Here is a 19,624-nt window from a genome sequence, read left to right on the forward strand (position 1 = left end):
AAAAAAAAAAAAGACTGGGCAGTGTTTATTCTGTGCATGGGGGCATCATGTGTTGGGGATCAAGTCAAAGCAGCTAAAGACTACAAGGGCCATGAATCATGTAATGTGCCTCCTCTAGCCAAAGTCTAATCCCACCCAGCATCCTTGTACTGCATGGGTCTGGTAAGAAGGGGGAGGGAGTTACTGAAGGATTAACCTGTGAGTAACTGGTGGGCCATCCTGCTGGGTATAGAATGAGCCCTTGGAGAAGTCAGGAGTTCAATGTGTCCTCTGGACCCCAAGGCCCCTGCTGAGTGAACCTACTGGATCCAGAGGCAGCTTGGACATCTTAAACGTGGCTGAGGGGCGGCGGCAGCAGAGCCAGGAGGCAGAGCATGAAGCAGAGTGGTGGGCTTCCCAAGCCATGGAGCAAGTGAAGATGAACGTTTCTGTACAGGAGGCTGACTTGTGGAGTGGGCTGCCTCTGGGCACGTAATTGAGGAAGCTGGGTTTGCTGATCTTCCGAATGTTGCTGAGGGCCTTCAGGCTGAGGCTTACTGGACAGGGTGGCTCTGGGGACTTCATTCAGAGAGCTGGGTTGCTTACCCAGGGAGCTCACGCTGAATGCCTTTGGATGGAAGCTTCCAGGGGAGTATCTTGTTTCTCTGGATATTTATTAGCAGAAAGAACTTTGTGGCCGTTATGATTAGCAACTATCCTGAGCATTTCTCACTCACATTACAACTTGTTAACTTCCTTAATAAACTCTTGAATTATGAGTTTGGTCTGAGTTCTATGTAGCCATTGTGATGTCCATTAGAATACAATGGGGTAAGATGGAGAATACTAATTAGAACAATACAACAACCTCAAAAACAACTCCGGGACCATGGGCCAGGTCACAGAGATGGACCAGGGAACAAAACAGGATGGCCCACCCAACACTGTCACCAGAATCTAGAAAGAGACCCATCCACACAAGGTTCCTAGTTCCTGACTACAACACGGCAGGCAGAGAATGATCTCTCCCAAGCATGGTGCTGCATCAACAGGATATCCAAATGTACATCATCTCCTGTCGACTTGTGAAGGGATGGAGTCTAGCCTGTCAATTATGCTTCTGTGTGGGCATGGCCTTCTCTTGAGGATTCTGGGAACTCCTGTATTTCCTCCTTGGAGGCGGGAGACACTCTCTCTCTTGACTCACTCCCTGGGAGATATTGCAGCTGACAAGACACATGGAGACAGGCGGATGGCAACCAGAACCTCAGAGCTGGAGAAGCCACGTGCAGACCCGTCAGCGCTGAGATGCTTACACCACCACTGGATCCACAAGACTTCCCACCCACTGGCCTGTGATCTTCCTGCACTTAGTATCATTGTCTGTGTTTCGTGAGTCTGAAGAGGAATTTAGACATTGAAATTGGAAATATGGGCTAATATTGGACTTATGGACTTGATCTGGACTGGGCTGGGATTTTTTTAAAATGTATTAATTACTCTTTATATAAAGCTTTCTTATACACGCGATTGTCTAGGAATTTGTTCCTCTAGTCTACCCAGACTAACACAGATGATTTTGAGTATTATTAATCCTCAAAATGTCCCTGAAAGGGTTGTATCGTTTAAAAGGAGAAATTAAAGAAAGCCAAAGATGACGACTCCGCAGCCAAAGCACATGAGGGGAGGGTGCGCCCGGGGTGCCTGTTCCATCCTTCCTGGCAGGCCAAGGGACTATGCCCACAGCCAGAATGATGGGTAACGTAGCTGTGTCTTATAATGACCTGTCTATTTATCCTACTCTCGTGGCTTGCATGTTGCTGTGATGCTGGAAGCTAAGCTACCAGGAGGGCAACTGTGGTGTACAGTTTTCAGTTGATCTTCCGGACTAAGACAGACTAGAAAGGTGACCTTGCAAAAAGTAGCTAGTGAGGTCTTAAACTTGTCTCAAAACAAGCAATCATCTAAGTGAGGCATCAACTAAGTTGACATGGAAGCAGCACACCAGCTTGTGTGATCCAAGGACTGTAAATAATAAAATCCAAGACCAGAGGAGTGAATTGTAGGCACCCAAATTTCAGAAGGCTATGGAAGAGAGTGAAAGCCCAAAATCCATTTGCAGAGTCCTCACATGGATTAAGTCTCTGGCGAATCCCCTCTGACCATTGACCAGGGATGTGAATAGCCTTGCTAGACAGAGTGCAGTGGAAAGGGAATCAATGTAGTTGTTGGGTTGAAATTCAATACCTTATCATTTGTTTTACCTTTGAACCCTTTTAAATTTTTGCTCTAGTCTTTATTATTTTCTTATTTCTTTTAGATTAAGGGGTTTTTTGTGTCTTTGTTTCATTTTGCTATTGTTGTGTTCTGTTGTTGTTTGTGTTGTCAATTTTTATATGAAACCTAGAGAGACAGATTAATAGTTTCTTAGGATAATGGCAGGAGATGTTGGGGCAAAATGGGGAGTGTGGTAGTTACATAATTTCATGTCAACTTGATAAATAAGTGTAAGGGTGGATTCTCGCCTGTAAAAACAGCTTGATGATGCCTCTTTGTGGGTGTGGCCTTCTCATAAGGATTCTGGGAACTTCCTCTCTTTCTCACTGGAGACGGGCCGCACACTTTCTCTCCGCTTCAACCTTGCTGTTGACAAGCTATATGGATCCATGCTGAGACCTGGGTGAGCCATGCAGCAGAGACCTGCGCCAGCCCTGTGATGCCACCACAGCCAATGGATCCACACGACTGTTCACCCACTGACCTGTGATCTTCCTGCATTCTGCATCCTTGCATGTAGCTACACGAGTCTGAAGAGGGATTTATGGACTAGTATCGAACTTATGGGCTAATATCAGACTTATGGACTTGATCTGGACTGGGCTGGGATGTTTTCTTGATAGACAATTACCCTTTGGTATAAAGCTCTCTCTTACACTTGTATGAGCATTCGTCCCTGTATTTGTTTCTCTGGTTAACCCGGTCTAACACAGGGAGTTAATGAATTCAAGAATGAAGGCAATGTTCTACAATTGACTGTAGTAATGACTGCACAACTCTTTGTCATATATTTAAACCATTGACCTATGTGTTATGTGATTGTGTGTGAGTAAAACGGGTTTTTTAAAGTAGCCAGCGAAACCCCTATGAATCACAACTCCCCATTGTCTGATAGAAGGCACTTCACAAGCCCCTTGGATGTACAGCGATGGACCCAGGCATTCCAAGGGTCATGAAGAGGAGGCAGGACCAGGCAGTTTTCCATCCTGTCGTACAGAAAGTGGTCGTGAGTCAGCCAACAGGGCAGCAATGAACACCATCTTTCCTTAGTTTTCCCTCGATCCCCCAATTCTGGCATGTAAACGCAATGGCACAGCCATATCCTTCACGGTGTGTGATCAATCTTGCTATCCTTTTGCAAATCATCCCACCAGCATTCCCATACACTCAATGCCCCTTTCCTCCTCCCTCCCATCCCTGGCAGCTCCCCGTCATCTCTGGCCTCCCTCCACTTGCTTATTTCACTGAGGTGCTGGGGGTCAGCTCTGCCTGCTGTGGCTGCCTGGGCGCATTCAGCACTATATTTTCCAGGACTGCTGGGGGGTGACCGGCAGCTGGCCTTCATCTCTCATTATGGAAAGTTCTGATGCCTTGTGTGGATGTATCGCGTTTCATTTCCCCATTCATCTAACCTTGTATCACGGCGGAAGGTCCACTCGCTCTGCCACATAGCCTGTAAGTAGAACCGATGACCCTGAGCAGCAGGCCTCTCTGAGATGGGGACAGAGCTGCCTGCAGACAGTAGAGATGCCATCTGTAGGTGGGGACGTTCTGCCTGCTTGAGTTTTATCGTGGGGCCAGAGGGAGGAAGATGTTCATGATAACGCATTCATTGAGAGCAAGGCCAGGTCCACAATGTACCCCACCTCGCCTGCGCTGCCTCACCCATGAGGAGGGCACGTGGGCAAACGTTGCTGCTCTTTGGAGTGCAATAAAGGAGACCTGGTGGTGTAGTGAGTTCCGCGTCGCGAAGTCAGCAGTTCGAATCCACCAAACGATTCGCAGGAGAAAGATGAGGCTTTTTGCTCCCGTGAAGATTCACAGCATCAGGAACCCAAAGGGGCAGTTCTGCTCTGTCCTGTAGGGTCTCTGTGAGTCCAAATGCAACTCGGCAACAGTGACTGAATGAGAGTGATCGGTGAACACAACCGCGGGGACTAGCAGCCCATCCTCGCTCTTCCAACTTTAACATGAAGGCACGCCAGTGGTTCCAGGCCGCTAACCGAAAGGATTAAGGTCCGAGCCCACCCAGCGATCCCACGAAGATACGAAGATACGCCTGGCACTCTACCTCCAAAGGAAACCGTCCTTGAAAACCTGAGGAAGCGGCACCGTCCCACCGCTCAGACACACACAGGCCGCCAAGAGGAGGATCCCCTCGAGGGGAAATGGTGTGGGTTTTGCTCGGCTTATTCATTCATTCACTGCCACCGGGTTGATGCCGACTCCCAGGGACCCTGCAGGACAGGGTAGAACTGCCCCTGGGGGTTTCCCAGACTGTCATGCTTGACGGAGTAGAAGCCCTGTCGTTCTCCCTTGGAGGGGGTGGTGGTTTCGAACTGCCGACTCTGCACTCAACAGCTCAACGTGTAACCACCACCCCACCACGGTTCCTGTTTGGCTTGCGAACGGTGGTTAAATGATTTTAGAGCCTCAAGCTCATTTAGGTGACAACCTACGTTACCTATTTACCTGGACATGCAGATGTTCCTTAACTGAACATCCATCCATAGAACCACTTCTAACGAACTTCTGACGAAGAAATGGAATATGTTAGCTGAACCGAAAGCACTTGTCTACCAGAGAGTACATGCTATTTTTTTTTTTCTGATGCAGTATTTGTAGGGTGTTTTCACCGTCGCAAGCAGCATCGTGTTTCAGCACCAAATGCATGACTCATTTTCTCTCGGCTGGTCGGCGAGCCACCACACCCCATCCCCAACCGGAGAGACACTCGTTGACGAATGAGGATTGTGATGTTGAGTATCAGTTCACAGGAGCTAAGAATAAAAGGAAACTCCACACCTCGCCCAAGTGGCTTGATACAGATTGGAGTGGATGATGATTATCCCACGTGAACGAAGCAGCAACAGGAGTTACGCTGCTGGCAAAAAATAAAACAGAAACCAACCAGGAATCCAGCAAAGCACCCGGGGGCCTGAACACACACACCTTTGACTTCCCCCGTGTGACTGAGAAGGAGCGTCGCCTCTTGGCTTCTGCCGTGTCCAAGGTCAGATTGGGTACTTTCAAACAGGTAGGGTACAACGCCCACTGCTTGCTATTTAAAGTCCGTTCCTAACATTTAACCAGCAAGGAGGAAGAACACCCCATCAGTTCCATCAAAGATGAGAGAGCGAGCGCAGGAGGCCCTATCACGCACGGCCCCTGCACACCTGGCCATCAAAAAACAGACACGCTCCATGGGACACGCCTTCCTACCCAGGGGGCTAGATCCTGTATATGGTTCACCTGAGAAATCGCTGCAACCTGTAACGGTTCAACTAAGGATGAGGCACACCTGGAAAGTGTGACAAATAACATCAGCAGAGCGGGCTGACCTGCGGAAGTGAGCAAACAAACATGCTCAAATACGGGGCTGCCAATGATGGGACATCACTGCTTCCAAGAGTGACCTCTAAGTCTTCCTCCTCTTCTCGTTGGCCATGCAGACGTCGGTCCACAACTTTGGACACGTCATCAGGAACGACCAGCCCTAGAGAAGGACAGCATGGCTGGTGAAGGTGGGAGCCTGCGGCAAGGAAGGAAACCTCTCCCCCAGATGGACTGATCTCAGCCTCAAGGATGGGCTCAACTCCTGGAGACACAGCAGAGGGCAGGGCAGTCACTCCTTCTGTTAAACACATGGGCACCTTGTGTGGAAGCCAACCCCACTGTGGGAAGCCACCCAGCAATCACTAGATGTCATGGATTGGATGGGATCCCTCATTGAAAGACACCTTTCACATCCTAACCCTTGGTCGGTGGCCATGGCCTCCTTGGGGAGCAGGGTCTGGAACATGCTCTCTTGTAGCAGGAGGTCATGCTGGTGAAGCAGGGGTCCTGAGCCAACCTGAGTGATGTCCTTGCAAAAGAGAAGAGACAGACACAGAGATGACCATGTGGAGACATATCTACACACCAAAGATTTCCCGGGAGGCCCCCAGACACTGAGGAACAAGAAAGGATCTCCCCCTATTGCCTTCAGACAGAATGTATGTGGCCCTAGCAACACCATGAATTCAGACGAGCCTGCAGAACGGTACTGCCACACACGTCGTCCTGTCTTATGCAGCAGGTTACTCTGCACCTCCGTCTTCTCATCTTTAAAACGAAGGACTACTTACATGACCAAGTTTTCCGTGACTGGGCTGGGGCTATCTAATGATGCTTGATGAGTCTATCCTGATAGAAAACACACACGTACTGTAAAGAGCAAGAGATTCCAAACTCCGCTTCCTACGGGACTGATCGGGGTGGGAGTGGGGGATGTATCCCTTTTCTTCTCTCGTGTCATGCAGGTGTTAAAACACACACTAGAAAGTGACACTGAGGAATGAAGTCCGGGGACACTCACTGGTTTGTTAGAGATGTATTCTCCCTTCTGATCCAGGGGACTCAGGACACGCTGCCTTTCTGACCTTTACCCCCGAGGCTCTGTGGTTTTCCCTCTGCACCTGAACCTTCCGTTCACTATGAGCTGCCACAATGAAGGGGAAATAAGAAGACCTGAAAAGCTCCCCGCTTATTCCAAATAATACACCTGAAGCATTTAAATCAAATATGCCAGCTCTTCTTAAAGGTTAACCTCACAAGATGTAAATAAGCAGAGGGTGCCGATAACTGCCCCATCAGATCTCCAGTTGAATTTGGAAACCATTAGTTGCAGGGAAGAAGACCGGAGATTTTTATAAACCAACAAGACACGAAACCTCACCCCCCACCCCCAGGTGATGGATGGACAACCCCTCCCTTTGCTGAAGGAAATCAGCTTCATAAGACAGATGACACCGTTGTGACACTTGCCTCTGCTCTGAAAGTGACAGTCACTCCTGTTCCTCTTTCCTATTCCGCCCTTTCTGCAGGGCAGGGACAACGTGGCCACAGACTCCCTGGAAGCCCTCAAGGTCCCTCAGTCCTTCTTCAGATGAAGAAAGGAAGTCCTACTGTGAATATGGCCTGCCAAGGTTACGTCCAGGCTGGGGCAGTGGGACACAAGCCATGACCTGCCCGACCACCACATCATACTGGGAACAACTGACATGTTCTGGCTGCATCCGTGCCAGCCAGGTCCCCTACACCGAAACCAAATTCACCACCATTGAGGTGATTCCAACTCTGAGCAATGCTATAGGAGTTGGATTATCCTATCGGGTTTCTGGCTCATAGTGACCCTGCGCTCTCTAAGCATTCATGCAGTGGAACAGATTTCCAAAATGCCAGTGCTGACTACGAAAACCCTGGTGGTGATTCACGGGCTGGTGTGCTGGGGCAGAGGCAGCAATCATGGTTTTCCTTCCTTGCTCTTCAGAGACTCGTGCACGCCTGCCACTGGAGGGGGGGGGGGGACCTCAGCTCCAGATGGAACAGCACACGCCCCTCTCCAGCACAGGGGAGCAGCACTGTGCAAGCAAAGCAGTGCTCGGGGGTAGAGCGGGGATCAGAACACAGAGAAGGACGGAAGGAAGCTGGGACGGTGTCCTTGGGAGACTGGCATCACTCCTGCATCTGTACATTGACGCCTAGCCTGTCATTCGGGGACAGAATTCATCATCATGCAAAAGACGTCTCCCTGCAAGTCAACAATGAAAGAGCAGATTGCTCGTGCAGGCGATGGCAAATGGTGCCAGTGAGTGTGTGCTGGGTGTGTCTTCTGCTTCTGCGCGGCCAGAGCTTCGAGAGGCACCGGGGCTGCAAGGACGCCCAAAATTCTGCCCCTGGGAAGCTGCAACTGGTGGGGGAGACAGAGGTGACATCACCAGGCCTAGAAAAGGGTTAGCACACACCACAGGTCATCAAGCCCTGAGGACACTAGACCCAAGAGGCCCGTAGATCTGGTAAGAGGCTGGCGGGTAATGAGGGAGATGTGTGGTTTGGCAGCAGCAGAAGCAAGCAGGAAGGGTCCTGCTGGACCCCTAAAGCAGTTGGACCCCAGCTGACTGTGGAGCAGCAGGGGCAGGGACAGTGGCAGGGGACGAGGCTCCAGAAGTGGACTGGGGTGGGCTTGAAGGCAGACTGTGGGTGTCCCAAGCTCAGCTTTGGATTGTAGAAAGGTTGCCCTGGCCACGGGGCCATGGGAGTGGCACAGAGGCTCTGTACAGAGGAGGACCTTGGGGGCGGAGGGACAGGAAGCTGCCCCAACTTAGGGGCCAAGGACAGCCTTCACGCCATCTTGAAGGTAGCCATGAGGGTGGAGGGAGAATTCGAGGAGGGAGAGGCTAACAGCAAGGACCCAGTCCATGTCGCTGGCAGCAGAGTGGCAAAGGGGAGGACTTGGGTGTCAGCATGACCTTGGACAAGGTCAAGCAACAACTCCAACTTGGGGTCTCTCCGGTTAAAAGGAAGCCGACGGCCCTGCCTCAGGCACTCAGGCAGCTGTGTGCAGACAGCTTGTGGGATAGGAGAGGAGAAGCCCCTGGCCCGCAGCGAAGAGCATGGCAGGGGCAGGAGTGGAGAGAAGGCAGGGGAGGTGTGATCGTGGTAACACTTGCTGTCATTAGGGGAGCTGGCCTCCACTGGGCCTTCGAGGCTGGCATCTTTCGGCAACAAAGCACTAGACCCATCTTCCTAGGCCCTTCCAGAGTGTTCACGTCATCAGCCTTTGAGCCAGGGGGTGAGCACCTAACTGTTTGTAACATGCAACCTCCGGAAAGCACACAACTGCCAGCCAGTCGATGCCAACTCACAGCAACCCTGTACGACAGGGCGGAACAGCCCCTCGTGGCTTTCTGAGACTGTAGCTCTTTATGGGGATTGAAAACCCCATCTTTCTCCCGAGGAGCGGTTGGCGGTTTTGAACTGCTGACGTGGCAGTTGGCAGCCCAATGCGTAACCCACCAGCACCTAGCAGTAGTAAACCGAGACAACTACATGCCGATGCTGATTGCTATCATTCAGGTGAGAATGGTGGTGCTGTCAGGATCAGCACTGGGCTGCTTAACCTCAAGGTGAGCGGTTCAAACCTATCAGCTGTTCCTGGAGAGAAAGATGAGGCTATCTGCTCCCAGAAGGATTTACAAACTCAGAAACCCTCTCGTGGGTCACGGGGAGCCAGGATGGTCTTGATGGCCGGGGGAAGACTACAAAGGGGCAGTGACAAGCCAAGCAATCTAATTCCCTAGCTCCATGGAGCCAGTGGAGAGTAAAAAGCGAATGCTCAGCTGCTTGCCAAAAGGTTGGAAGTTCAAGTCCCCCCAGATCAGAGGTGCCGCAAATCAACTTCTGAAAACTTGGCTACTGAGAACGCTATGGAGGCCGGCTCTGCTTCACCACGCACAGGGTCACTGGGAGTCCGAATGGGCTCATGGCTCCAAGGCGAGTACCCACAGGCCTTCTGGCTGGCGCGTGGGGCAGGCGAGGGAGGAAATGCTGCAATCACCTTTGGCAGAGACAACTGTGGAGCGCAGTCTCCCACTCACTGAAGGGTGGGAGGGTTCCCATTTGCAGCCCGGCTGGATTTGAGGGTCTTGAGGGGCACCAAAGTGGAACTGTCTGAAGATACCTAGCTCTCCAGAAACAGCTCTGGGCTAGAACTGGGGACTGTGACGCGGCCGGCCGTCAGCTTCTGGGCAGCCACGGAGCCATCTGACGGCCCTGTCACTAGAAAGCGCTCCCGGGAGTGAAAGAGCAGAGGAGAGCAGAGCAGGGCCTCAAAGACAGAGCCCTGCCTCACACCGCACAGCAAACAGCAAAGGAGTGCAGAGAGGGAAGCACCACCAGAGCGGCTCTTAGGATGAGCTGAAAGTAGTCTTAGGAGGCCTTGGCTGTTGCCATGTACCTGGTGGCACATGGGCTTAAGCACTGCCCCAATAGGTGCTCGGTCGGCAGTTCAAACTCACTAGTCACTCCTCAGGAGAAAGCTGGGGCAGTGTGACTGTAAAGATGAACAGCCTTGAAGGCCTGAAGAGCAGGTACACGCTGTCCTCCAGGGTCACTCTGGGATGGAATCCAGTGATTAAGCTGCCTGACTGCTACGGAAACTTTGGTGGAGGGTCTAGTCCAGCAAGAGGTGCGTCGGGAGAAAGGCCTGACAATCTACTTCCGAAAAATCCACCACTGAAAAACGCCACAGACACAGTTCTCCTCTGGGGCACGAATCAGGATCCATCGACAGCAGCTGCCTTGGTCCAGGAAGCCTTGGCTGCGCGTTCCTGCAAAACACAGGACCCTCCAGGTTTGCGGGAAGTGCCCCAGCTGCTGGCCACCCGGAGGCCAGGAGGGGACCCTGCCCTGCGTGCACAGGACCTAGCGCCCAGGTGGGACTGGGCTTTTACAAGGGAGAAGTTTGTGGTCACAGCTCCCTCCGAATATCCTACAGCCCTCGGACCATGATGTCTTGTTTGGGTTTGGTTTGGTGTTTTTCTGCACAAACCAATTAATGTAGGCCAGAGCACAAGAAGCAGATGCTGCATGCACACACACACACACACACACACACACACTCTAGACCAATAACATTTCAAAACCCCGGTGGCAACCAGCGGGCAGCCCATCAACACCAGGAGGCCCCGGGGGATTGAGTGTGGGCAGTTTCCTTGTCTTCTACTGGCAACAGACTCCTATTATCCATGGACTCCCAGCATGTTTGCTGTATTTCATAATGCTTTATAGACTGAGCTTATGGAGAGAGGCAGGGGGAGGGAGGGAGAGAGAGAAGAGGGGGAGGGAGCAGTCTGGTTGAAAAGTCCATTCTCAGATCCCTACGCAGTAGCTTCTGACCATTGGTGGAGGCACTGCAGGGGCAGTAATGTGGCTTTTCTTTCTTTTTAAAAAAAATCATTTTATTAAGGGCTCATACAACTCTTATCACAATCTATACATACATCAATAGTGTAAAGCACATTTGTACATTCATTACCCTCATCATTCTCAAACTATTTGCTGTCCACCTAAGCCCCTGGCATCAGCTCCTCATTTTTCCCCTCCCTCCCCGCTACCCCCTCCCTCATGAACCCTTGATAATTTATAAATTGTTATTTTGCCATATCTTGCCCTATCTGACATCTCCCTTCACCCACTTTTCTGTTGTCCGTTCCTCAGGGAGGAGGTTATATGTAGATCCTTGTAATCAGTTCTCCCTTTCCAACCCATTCTCCCTCTACCCTCCCAGTATCACCACTCACACCACTGGTCCTGAAAGGATCATCCATCCTGGATTCCCTGTGTTTCCAGTTCCTATCTGTACCAGTGTACATCCTCTGGTCTAGCCAGATTTGTAAGGTAGAATTAAGATTATGATGGTGGGGGAGGAGGAAGCATTTACGAACTAGAGGAAAGTTGTATGTTTCATCGTTGCTACATTGCACCCTGACTGGCTCTGCTCCTCCTGGAGACCCTTCTGTAAGAGGATGTCCAGTGGCCTACAAATGGGCTTTGGGTCTCCACTCCGCACTTCCCCATCATTCACTATGATAAGATTTTTTGTTCTGATGATGCCTGATACCTGATCCCTTTGACACCTCGTGATCGCACAGGCCTGTGTGCTTCTTCCATGTGGGCTTTGTTGCTTCTGAGCTAGATGGCCACTTGTTTACCTTCAAGCCTTTATGACCCCAGATGTTATATCTTTTGATAGCCGGGCACCATCAGCTTTCTTTACCACATTTGCTTATTCACCCGCTTTGTCTTCAGCGGTTGTGTTGGGAAGGTGAGCATCATAGAATGCCAATTTAATAGAAGAAAGTATTCTTGCATTGAGCGAGTACTTGAGTAGAGGCCCAATGTCCTTCTGCTACCTTAATACTAAACCTATAAATATAGGTACATAAATCTATTTCCCCATCTTCATATATAAATATATTTGCATATGTACATGCCTTTATTTAGACCTCTATAAGTGCCCTTTGCCTCCTAGCTCTTTCCTTTATTTCCTTTGACTTTCATCTTGTCCCACTATCATGCTCAGTCTTCTTTTGGGTTTCAGTAATTCCTCTTGGTTCCATTACCCTTGATCATGCCCTACCAGGCCTCCAGCGCCCTCCTCACCACTGATTTGGATCACTTGCTGTTTCCTTGTCCCTGGGTTTGTTAACACCAATGTGGCTCTTCTAGAACCAAGTCTCTGCATCTCCAACCAAATGACCTTTTCCTGCCTGGGTCTGGTAAGAAGGTGAGAGAAGACACTGGATAGGATTCACCTCTGAGTAGTTGTGCACAGGCTTTGTTATGCTGGCCATCCTGCTGGGTGAAAAATGGACTCTCTGAAAAGCAGGATGGGGCATCTCACTACCAGCAAGAGCCAGGAGTGGAACGCAGCCTCTGGACCCAGGGATCCCTGGGCAGTGACCTTCCTGTATCCAGAAGATAGCCCTGGTTATCAGAGAAGCAGTGGCAGAACCAGGAGCCAGAGCATGAAACAATGATGGGCTTCCCACCCCATAAAGCAAGGGAAGCTGAGGTTGGCTTGTGGAGTGGGATGCCTCTGGGCACTTAATTGGGAGAGCTGGGTTTGCTGACCCATGGGGCTTGGGCTGAATGCCTCTGGGCTGAGGCTTAGAGCTGAGTGTCATGCCCTTTGGGCATGTATTAGCAGTCTTGAAAGAACTTTGTAACATGTCCTGACTGAACAACTGTATCCTAAGCATTTCCCACCTACATTTTAACCTGCTGCTTCCTTAATAAACCCCCTTCATCATGAATACTGTCTTTGAGTCCTGTACAACCATTGCAATTAATTCTAGGACCTAGATATAAAGTACAGTGTTGGGAGAGACAGAACACAGGTCTGACAAAGCGCCAAGCTCACTGCAACTGAGTCAGTGCTGCTAACCATGAGATCAGCAGTTCAAACCCACCAGCTGCTCCTCGGGAGAAAGATGAGGCTATCTGCTCCTGTACAGCTTCAGAAACCCACCAGGGCATATCTAGTCTGTCTTAAAGGGTCGCTATGAGTCAGACAAGCACAGAGCAGGCTAATCTGATGTTGGAGTGGGGACGATATACCAACCAAAAACCTGAATTTGCATATTCCTGGTGGTGGTGCAAGCTGCCACACACAGGCCCAACTTGTGGCCACCCATGTGTGTAAATGTAGCACAGATCACCAAGCAACCCTCTCAAGGTGCCTTTGGGGAAGGGGGGTTTCGAGCCACCAGCTCAACTGATAGTCAAGTGCTTAATACACACCAAACAAAGACCTGAATCGACAACAATAGGCTTCTTCTAGGTCCAAGAACAACCCTGCTGACTACAAGATGCTACAATGGCCACATTGGGAGACTCGGTAAGTTCTGGGGTTCAAGAGCTCTGCCCCACCCTGGGCTCCATTTTTAAATGTAATAAAGACATTTCTTTATCCGAGGCTGAATGATGTGTTTAACAATCCCACTCTCAAACAGGGTAAGCGGGACTACAGCCCTGGTCCATCCATGCTACTGTGGTGTCTGTCAACTGTCCCTTGGAACAAGCTGTCCTGCCCACCTAAACCCCGGGTCCTTCAACCTCCATTGCCAGTGCCCTTGATCTCTGTCATTGTTGCTCTTGAGTGCTCTCAGGTCAATTCCAACTCATGGTGACCCTATAGGAGGGGGTATAACTTCCACAAGGGTGCACCTGGCCATGACCTTCTCCTGAAGAGCTGCTAGTAAGTTTGAACTGCCAACCTATTAGTTAACAGCCAAGCTCTTAACCATTGCACCACCCAGAGTTCCCTTCTGGGTCCCACAGAATTCCCAGACCAGAAGTGCCAAACTGCTTCCAGGGCATGGACTGGCTCCTCCCAAGGGATACTCTTTCCCCAGCGTCAGCGCCCTGAGGCTGGTGGCGGTTGGAAACTAGACACAGAGGCTGGTGCATCCAGCACAATGCTCTCCATGCAGTGGGAATTGTGCCTGGGAGAAAATGGAACCAGATTCTGGGCCAGGGACCAAACCAAAACCAAACTCATGCCATTGAGTCAACGCTGGATTACAGCAACCCTGCTGTGGGTTTCCGAGACTAACTGTGTATAGAAGTAGAAAGCCTAGTCTTTCTCCCAAAGAGCTGCTAGTGTTCTGAACTGCCAACCATGCGGATTGCAGACCAACGCTTAATGACTATACCATCGCGGCTCCTGGCCAGTATCTCTACCTTGACAACACAACACAACACTATCTCCCAAAAAATTCCAGCAGAATGAGACTTCTGTGAAGGCTACATCCACACCCAGGTTCCCGATCATTAACCAGGTGGGTGGAGGAGACTCATTTTGCACAAACACTTGTTAGCTAAACTCACAACTTTTAACCATTCAGATCATGATACATATGGCCAGGGGTCATCTTGTATGAAAACCAAAAAGACAAACTCACTGGTATCTGGTCAATTCTGACTCATAGCGACTGTGCAGACAGAGTAGATCGACCCCTGTGGTTTCCAAGGCTGGAAATCTTTTACGGAGTAGGAAAACCTCACTGTTCTCCTGAGGAGAGGTTGGTGGGTTAACTTTTGACCTTGTGGTTAACAGCTCCAGTTGTAATGCCTATAGGTGGGCCTGGTGGTTAGAATGTGAATTCAGAGCCACAGTGCCTGTGTTGATGTCCCTGCTCCACCACTCACCACTCTATGAGTTTGGGAACACCTCTGGCTATCAGTTTACCCATCTGTGAAGCAGGGCTAAGAACAGCACCCTGCTCACTGGGAAGTCTTCATGAACTTGTGCATATGAAGCACCTAGAACAGTACCTGGCACAGAACAAAAGCCAGCTGTGACTGAGTCAACCCCAACTACCAGTGACCCATCTGTGTCACGAGAGAACTACGTGCGTCCCATAGAGGATGCACACATCATTAAAGGGGGGGGGTGCTGTTAATAAAAAAGTGGGGACGGGTAGGAAGTAGTAGCATCTGATCTCTACCTTCAGAACACAGCAAAAATCTCACCACCATCAAGTTGATTCCACTCCATGGCGAGCCCACAGGACAGAGTAGAACTGTGGATTTCCCAGACTGTAAACCTGTCCCAGAGTAGAAAGAAAGCCTCAATGTTCTCCTGAAGAGCAGCTGGTGGCTTCAAACTGCTGACCTTGTGATTAGCAGCCCAAAGCATAGCCCACTATGCCACCAGGGGGGAATCACCATTATCACATGAGCTGCCCAAGATCCACATCTAGGAGAAAGGAGTCAGATAAACCTCCAACCTTCCTTACCAATTCTGACCCCAACCATCCCTCCACAGGCTTGACTGTAATCATTGTAATGACCACACAGAACTCATAGACAACACTCACAATTATGAGGTTTATTAAGGAAGTTAACAGGTTACAAATGCTCAGGATACAATCAAGACAGGGTTGGTTTTTGGGGAGGGGGATTTTTTTTGGGGGGGCGGTTCAGCCATGTCTATAGGCAGGTCTCTCTTGTGTCTTTTCCCTCTCAGCCACATGGCCCCTTGGCCTCTGCCATGCTTTTGCAATGGTACAAAGTTCTTTGAGGGATGCCAATAAATGTCCAAAAGACATGCCACTCCCTCATAAGCCTCAAACTCAAGGCACTCAATTAAGCTCCATGGGTCAGCAAACCTAGCTCCTCCAATTAAGTGCCTGGAGGCACCCACTCCACAAGCCAGCCTCCTGCTATCTAAGGCATTCAGCTTTACCTAGCTCTGGGGGCAGGGGAAGTTCACCACTGTCCCACGCTTTGGCTTTTGGTCCTGCCACCTCTCTGTCACTTCCCTGGTGTCAAAGTTTTCTGTCCCTGGATTGAGGAGGCCTGATATGCAGGGTTCTCAGGGTCCAAAAGCTATGCTCCACTCCTGGCTTGGTGGCAGCAGTAGTCAGAAGCCTCATTCTTCTTCTGAAATGGCTATTTCCCACCCAGCAAGCTGACAATATTGATCTACCCCTTCATTAGATTCCCACGTTTTAATAATCACAGTTAACTTGTTAAAAACCACTCACAACTCAATCATATAGTCCCATCAGCATCTGCCCCCTTCTCTTACCCAGATTCATCAGAAAGAAAAGGAAATACACCAGTCATTTCAGTGGGACTTACAAAGATGAGGTACCACAGATAAATAATAATAAAAGTTAAAAATCCACAGCTATCGAGTTGATTCTGACTCACAGTAATTCTATAAAAAAAAGAGTAGATACAAGTCTGGCTAGACCAGAGGATGGACACTGGTACAGATAGGAACTGGAAACACAGGGAACCCAGGATGGATGATCCCTTCAGGACCAGTGGTGTGAGTGGCGATACTGGGAGGGAGGAGGGGCGGGTGGGTTGGAAAGGGGGAACTGATTACAAGGATCTACATATAACCTCCTCCCTGGGGGGTGAGCAACAGAAAAGTGGGTGAAGGGAGACGTCGGACAGGGAAAGATATGACAAAATAATAAATTGTAAATTATCAAGGGTTCATGAGGGAGAGGGAACGGGGAGGGAGGGGAAAAATGAGGAGCTGATGCCGGGGGTGGGGGTTGGGGGGGGTTGGGTGGAGAGTGGATGTTTTGAGAATGATGAGGGCAACGAATGTACAAATGTGCTTTACACTATTGATGTATGTATAGATTGTGATGAGAGTTGTATGAGCCCCTAATAAAATGATTTTTTTAAAAACAATAAAAAAGAGAAGAATGGTCCCCTAAGGTTTCCAAGATGGTAAATATTTACAGAAGCGGACACCTTCACCATTACACAATGGAGTGGTTGGTGAGTTTGAACCATGGACCTTGCTGTTAGCAGCCCAGTGCTTAACCTACTGCTACACTAAGACTACTTAATAAGTCAACACTAGCTATTAATATCTCCAAACAGAACTGGTTGGCCACTGCAGACTTGTAGATCAGGCCACAGCCAAGCTGTTCCAGGTATTCTTGCCTTGTCCCGTCTCATTTTACATGGCAGGCTTTCTGCCACTCCAAAAGACAGTGTCATCTCCTCGGAAAAAGCCAAGTCACCTGCTGACTGACCTGCCTCGGCTGCATCCTTCTGAAATCAAACACAGGAGCATGCTCATTTCCTGCCCCAACTCGGCAGGGTAACTCCAGCCCAGGGCCAGCCTGAAGTTTGGCAAATGAGGTTTCTGTGTTGACATCATAGGCTGACCATTCAAAAACACCACCAGTTCTCAAGGTAAAAAGGGCATTTCCTAATCTCCGTATTCACAAGGTCCCAAGCTACAAGTCAGTGTAGGCCTTGCTGGATTCACAGAGATACTCTAAACAGAGAGGGGAAGAGACCCTAAAGCCATACAGTGAGCCTCACCCAGGAGACTGGATGGGAAAAGACAGTCCTTGATTTGGCTACTTACTAATCTACATGTTTTTATTATTCAATGAAGGTGTACCATCAGCCTATTCATGCTCTGCTGGCAACCTTCCCTAGGATGCCTAATCTTTCTGTGGAAAATGCCAGAGCCAACACCTTGATGGGAAATGCTTGCCACACTTTAATGGCATGCAGGCTCTCTTCCAGCAAGTACGTCTTGTATTGTTCCACCCCTCATCCTTACTCTTTCAAATCGCTAGCTGCTTTGCTGTGGGTGGAAGGTCTAAACTCCATCGGGGTTGGAGGGCAAAGAAAAGAAAAACATTCAAGGTTTTCCATACCCTTTGCAACATGCCTAAAACCTACCTGCTCAAGAGAGTGAAAATCCCAACATCCAATATTTCCACATCCTTCCAAAGAATTTACATTTTTTTCAAATTACCATAGATGCTCCACCAACTAGAACCCTTCCTTGTCTCCCAGGCTACCCCTAATGAGTCTCTCCAAAAATGAGCTGTTCAAAAGCATTGTTAATCTCAACAGTAGTGTTTCGATTAAGTCACATCTTCTCCAAGCCCAAGACGGTGTCTAAAGGCTGGTATGAAATAAACACCAGAGCCTTGCTTAATTGAATTCTACAGAGGCAAGATTGAGCACATCTCCTCCCTTTGCAGCATCTCACCTACAGCAAATACATTGTTTCTTCAGAGTTCTGCCAACTTGCTCTAAAAATCCAATGAACATTTCCAATTTCTGCCCCTTTTTTTAAATTTATGCAATTAGATGTGTGTGTGTGTGTGTGTGTGTGTGTGTGTGTGTGTGTGTGTGTGTGTGTTTCCCCCTAAGAAGCTGGCTGGAGAAACAACATTATTTTTACAAGCCTACTAATCATACAGACAACCTTTATTGTATCATAATCATTCGGGAGTCCATAATGAAAATGCTAGTTCCCTGTGTCGCGCATGAATGTGCAAGAGAAGATGTATTCACAATAGGCCAGGAGAAGTGGGAGGTGGAGAAGCAGCCCTGAATGACTGAAAGCCAGCGACAAAGTCGGTTCCTTCACCTGCCTTTGATATTCTGCCAAAGCGCACGGGCAGTGTGGTGAACACAAATCTAGCTCTAACTTCGGATTCCAAACCCTGCATTATTAATCGCCTTCCCGTGGCCACCCTTTCCAGATTCCATCCCTGAGGGGCAGCGAGCACTTCATTCCCAACTGCTCCTACCAGACTCCCATGGGGCAGCCTTGGGCTTGCGGACATTTTTCTAGCGTTCGTTTGCTACCGCTATTCTGAACCTTTCGGCCCGAGTCCCGAGTCCCCGGGCTGTGGAAAGTCACAGCGTCGCGAAGGACAGGGGCACTTAGAGCGCAGCCTGGAGCTGGCAGACCTCGACGCGTCGCGGACGCCACCCACGGGGCTCCGTTTCCCATCACCACCAGGGCCGCCCCAGGCTTTGGTTTTGCGCGCACCCACAGGGGTGACTCGGCTTGGGAAGTAAAGAAAACCAACTGTTTCCAACAAAGCCCGGTGTGTGCGGCTTGGGAAGTGCAAGGACGAATTGCGGGGGCACGCGTGGGGCTGCCTGGAAAAGGGAGGCGCTCAATCCACGATTTGGGTGAAATGTAAAGAACTATGGGGCCCTCTCAGATCCCTAGGACCTCTCTCCTGGTCTATGGAAGCTTTCAGGTGTCCTCTCCCAGCAACGAATGCTATTTCCCCACCACAGCTAGGGCGCAGCAGGGGTGAGCCACCTCCAAGCCCCGAGCATTTTGCAGACGCACCAGCGGCTCGGAGAGGAGCGACGCGCTTCGCTGGCTCCGTTCCTCCAAGGGGCGCGCAGCCCGCCCCTTCCCCCCTCCCAGGACAGTCTAAATCCAGACAGCGGCGCCCCAGGCGCAGCGCCCCAGCCCCGAGGCCACTCCGCGAAGAGCGCGCGCCGGGCCGCGCTCCCAGCGCTCGGTCCCGGGGGTCCAGGCTTGCATCCCGGGGAGCTAGGTGGGCAGAGCAGGGTCGCGGGACGCCCCCGCTTCTCCGGGCTCCGAGCCCCGTACCTCGCAGCCGTACAGCTGACCCAGCTGCTCCACGATCCACTCCTCCAGCACCAGCCGCTTCCGGAGCTCTTTCCGATCGTATTTCACCGTCACTTTTCCCTGCTGGTGGCGCCGCTGCTGCTG

The 19,624-nt window shown here is 50.3% G+C and overlaps 1 protein-coding gene across 1 annotated transcript in view; it reads right to left on the minus strand.

Annotated features, from left to right (window-relative positions):
* PPP1R14C (protein phosphatase 1 regulatory inhibitor subunit 14C) overlaps positions 1-19,624 on the minus strand; it is an 84,465-nt gene that overhangs the window by 64,189 nt on the left and 652 nt on the right. Inside the window, exon 2 of the mRNA XM_004702119.2 lies at positions 19,502-19,621. Within this exon, the coding sequence (XP_004702176.1) occupies positions 19,502-19,621 (120 nt within the window). The remainder of the gene's footprint in view (positions 1-19,501; positions 19,622-19,624) is intronic.

The sequence above is a fragment of the Echinops telfairi genome, unplaced genomic scaffold (assembly GCF_000313985.2).
Source record: "Echinops telfairi isolate 266 unplaced genomic scaffold, ASM31398v2 ScPeMD7_3533;HRSCAF=4204_0, whole genome shotgun sequence".
Taxonomy (NCBI): Eukaryota; Metazoa; Chordata; class Mammalia; order Afrosoricida; family Tenrecidae; genus Echinops; species Echinops telfairi.